Raw genomic sequence first — 4,538 nt, forward strand, 5'->3', positions numbered from 1 at the left:
TTATTGTTAAACATTTCTCAGTTTGATTTTTTGAGCTAGCATGTGACTGATATAACAATGTAACTCAATGGATCTCAAATGTAAAGTTTAATTTAAACCAACAAAGTCCCTGTTTATTGTGCTGCATTTCTCATCACATTCTGATCACCAACTTGTCCAGTAGCCTACAATAAATTAGAAGACCCCTTGGTTTGTAATAACACTGAAAAATAGTCTCTAAAGAATGCATGTTCTACATGGAAGCAGAATTAAAATGAATGGAAATTCAAATAATTTAACTGTAATTTTAAACTAGGAAAACAAAGTTTGACTTGTTTAAAAGCCTTAAAGTTTAAAGCTTTATCATACTCAGTAAATTGGAGTGGAAGAACACTTCAATTCTCAGAATGCATTACCTGTGTGTAGGGTCATTTCTAGCCCTTCATCAGTACTGGATCACAGGCCCATATTTTTTTTTTACTCTTTTTTATTATTTTAAAATAAAATTGTATAAATTGTTTTTATCTGCTGTACAGAGTTGTTTACAAGCTGCACACACAATAAACTGCTACATTATTGAAAAACTAAATTTGTTTTCTACCATTAATTGTAGGTAAATATCCAGCGTTCTTTTTGTTTTCTGTCTTATTAAAATGTCATTATTGTTTCAGTGTGAGAAACCTCTGCAGTACCTGAATGAACTGTCTGAATGAATCAAACTGAATCACAAACCATTTCTGGGGCCTCATGTATAAAACTCTCCATAGATTTCATCCTAAAAGTGTACGTGCGCACAAAAGCTAGATTTTGCGTACGCACAAAAGTTTACAGATTTATAAAACCATGCCAGAACTTGCGCAAAAATCCCTTTATAAATCCCAGTCAGGGAAAGATTGTGCGTACGTGCATCTCCACCCCGTCTCCTCACTGAAATCACCATATATGGAGCTTACAATGCCTCGTTTTACTATGCATAACCTCATCTGAATATCATTTCCATGCATATTCCCATCCACGTGACACCATGTTTAACGTCAAAGGTACAAGACGTTAAGGAAATATGATATACGGACTAAATGCCATTTGTGCCACATTAATTTTTATTGCCAAAATCATCCAGAATGTTTTAGAATATATTAAAATATATAAAAACAAAACTGTTTAGTTCTCAGATAAGCTCATTTTAGAATATGCTTGACCTCATTCTTTTCCACTGGCCAAATAGTATTTCAATACAGTGATATTTTTCATAATGTTGTGGAGGTGCCTTCATACGACATCAACACCTCTGTGCAGCTGCGGTTGTACAGTAGCTATTATTCAAACCGGACAATGGACCGTTCCAGCGAATCCAGCAGTGTCCGCCATTATATATTGAAGTAAGTGTGCATCATTGATCATTGTTCTCGCTAAAAAAAATTCTCATAACATGAGATCTGCAGTTTAGTTTAAATAAGAATTAATATAGCGCTCCTCGCTGTCATTAAAACATTGCATGCCACAGGAAAAGTGATTAAGCGCTACAAATATGTCTAAATTCATATAGCCTAATTTTGGTTTAACTTCTGCGTAATGACTTTATGTAATTTCAGTGCTTATCTTCATTAATGAGAGTGGAATATTTAATGTAAATGTGCATATCGAAATGAAAACAGAGTTTAAAATCCTTGTTTACTTCATTACTTTTCTCACTCCAGGAAAGTCAAGAGCATCCATAAGGTGCGCACATATTTACGCCAAGTTTATTTTTTATAAATCCAGATACGTGAGTGGAAAACGCACATTTCTATGCCCATTTTGTGTGTACGCAATGTTTATACATGAGGCCCCTGGTCTTTTTGCAAACCCATTTGACTAATTAGATCAAAGGAGTGATTAATTGGCAAATCTGGCATCACTATCTCTGATTCTAAACCGCTGATAAAAAACACACATGACATGAGGATTTATCAATAATATTTTACAGGGGCACAGTGGTATTTTACTGTAAAAAGGGTCTAGCAACACCCCTGCCGCAGCTCGTTTCTTCATTTGCATGTGTTGTGAGGATTTGCAGCTCGTTTCTTCATTTGCATGTGTTGTGAGGATTTGCAGCTCGTTTCTTCATTTGCATGTGTTGTGAGGATTTGCAGCGTTTCTTCATTTGCATGTGTTGTGAGGATTTGCAGCGTTTCTTCATTTGCATGTGTTGTGAGGATTTGCAGTGTTTCTTCATTTGCATGTGTTGTGAGGATTTGCAGTGTTTCTTCATTTGCATGTGTTGTGAGGATTTGCAGCTCGTTTCTTCATTTGCATGTGTTGTGGGGATTTGCAGCGTTTCTTTATTTGCATGTGTTGTGAGGATTTGCAGCATGTTTCTTCATTTGCATGTGTTGTGAGGATTTGCAGCGCGTTTCTTCATTTGCATGTGTTGTGAGGATTTGCAGCGTTTCTTCATTTGCATGTGTTGTGAGGATTTGCAGCGCGTGTGTTGTCAAACTGATGAAGATGTTTTCTTAATTTGCTGGTGTTTTTTCAATTTGCATGTGTTTTCTTAAGTTGCAGCGCGTTGAGCTCTCTCGGCCACCGTAATGGACAGATAAGATAGCCTATTAAATAGAATGGACTGAAAGAACTGGTTCAAATTCTTCTTTTAGAAGAGGTTTGATTATTGCCGCCTGAAAACTAAAGAAGCTTTTGCCACCTTCTCCATTTCCCCGTGCTTCAAATTTAGTTTGGTGTAACCGCTGCATCACTCATAACACATTTAAATGTATTGCTGTTGTTAGACTGTCCGTAGCTTAGGGCCTGTTGTGTTGTGTCAGGCTCATATCAATAGAGTTTAATGCGCAACACTGTCCCACAAGGATAAAACACAAGCGCAACAGTCTGCCAGAACGAAGCCAGAACCATTTACTATTGAATTTACTGTTGTCCACAATTCATCTGTTCATTTTTCACTGCGACACAGGAAAAAAAAAAGGATAGGAGCGTAGGCAAGAGTGCTAGGTGGGGAGGAAGAGAGAAACTGAAAAAGGCAAAAGAAAGAAAGACAGGATTTGAGGGGCAAAAGAAGGAAAAGAAAGAGACTAACGTCCACTGTCAGTTCGAGCCTCGATGTGCACCAGGTCTGCCTCTTTATCCAGACCACTCAGCGCCCTGAAAATGAAAAAGAAAAAGACAGAAAACAAAAAAGAACAGAAGAGAAGAAAACAATCAGGAAGGGCTCCAGTGGAGAGGAGATGAAGAAGGAAGGAAAGAGAAGGAGGTGCCAGCAGGGGACGGACGGATGAGTACGGTAATAGCATGAGAGTGATGGAGTGATGGAAGAGGAGAGGGGAAGGATGGAGGGGTAGTGATGGACAGCATAATTCCACTGCTCCAGTAGGAGACAGTCTGTCTCCAGTGAATCCTTATTGTTGCTCTGATAGCAATTAATCACACACACACAGCTTGCTCCCACAAACCATTCTCCATCGCATACACACTTTCATTTCTTACCTATTTTCACCTGTGACGCACATACACACTCGCCATCCTATCCTCTTTCTGAGATTTTTAATCATCTTAACGTCTTGTCTTTTGTTATCCATATTTTCTTCTGAGACAGTCTGAACACAATCACAATCTGATATCTTACAATCCAAAATGAAACCTTTCAGTAAAAATCTGATATTCCACCTCTACAGGTTTGATATTAAATCCTATTTACAGTCTCAATCTCAAATTAATATTAATCTCAATCTGAATTTGAACATCTCTCTTATTGCATGTCTGATATTAAACCCCTTCTTCTAAACGTCTCTATCAGTTCCAGTGTGACATTAAAACCTCTTAAAAGGTTGTTTTCTTGAGATCACAATGTAATTTTCTTGTCATCTCAACATAAACGTTTTCATGTGATCTTGATTTAGAAACAGCATGCTGCTCAGCATTTCAATGGTCAGCTGCAAACTGCAGAAGTCCCCGTCCCTCGAGTTGGCAGGGTCAATCTCAAGAGTCAGACTGTGATTTGGAAGTGGTCCATCACTGACAGACATTGAGATATATCAGCTGGAGTGGGTTCCTGATGAAAGTAAAACCAATTTGCTAATCTACGACGCAGCATTTGTATATGTTCACTACCATTTAAAAAATAAAGATTATTATGATTTTTTTCAAAGAAATTCAAACCTTTATTTTAATGCAAGGATGTATTAAATTGACCAAAAGTGGCAGTAAAGACATTTATAATATTAGAAATATATATATATATATTCATCAAAGAATCCTAAAAAAATATTTTTCAAAATGTATCTTGTGCACCAAAGCAGCATATAAGAATAATTTCTGAAGGATCGTGTGACACTGAAGACTGGAGTAATGATGCTGAAAATTAAGCTTTGCATCACAGGAGTAAATCACATTAAGCAGTTATTTTAAATTGTAGTAACATTTTACAATATTACTAATTTTACAGTTTTTTTTACATTTGAAAACAAAATGAGAAAACAAGACAAGATATATATATATATATATATATATATATATATATATATATGTATATATTGTTTTTTATTTTTTTTATATATTTTTTTTCT

At 36.2% G+C, this 4,538-nt stretch overlaps 1 protein-coding gene across 1 annotated transcript in view; it reads right to left on the minus strand.

Moving 5' to 3' along the window:
* The window catches only part of sorcs3b (sortilin related VPS10 domain containing receptor 3b), a 70,061-nt gene that overhangs the window by 38,080 nt on the left and 27,443 nt on the right, over positions 1-4,538 (minus strand). Inside the window, exon 6 of the mRNA XM_016269735.1 lies at positions 3,053-3,117. Within this exon, the coding sequence (XP_016125221.1) occupies positions 3,053-3,117 (65 nt within the window). The remainder of the gene's footprint in view (positions 1-3,052; positions 3,118-4,538) is intronic.

The sequence above is a fragment of the Sinocyclocheilus grahami genome, unplaced genomic scaffold (genome assembly GCF_001515645.1).
Source record: "Sinocyclocheilus grahami isolate Dianchi unplaced genomic scaffold, SAMN03320097.WGS_v1.1 scaffold54.1, whole genome shotgun sequence".
Taxonomy (NCBI): Eukaryota; Metazoa; Chordata; class Actinopteri; order Cypriniformes; family Cyprinidae; genus Sinocyclocheilus; species Sinocyclocheilus grahami.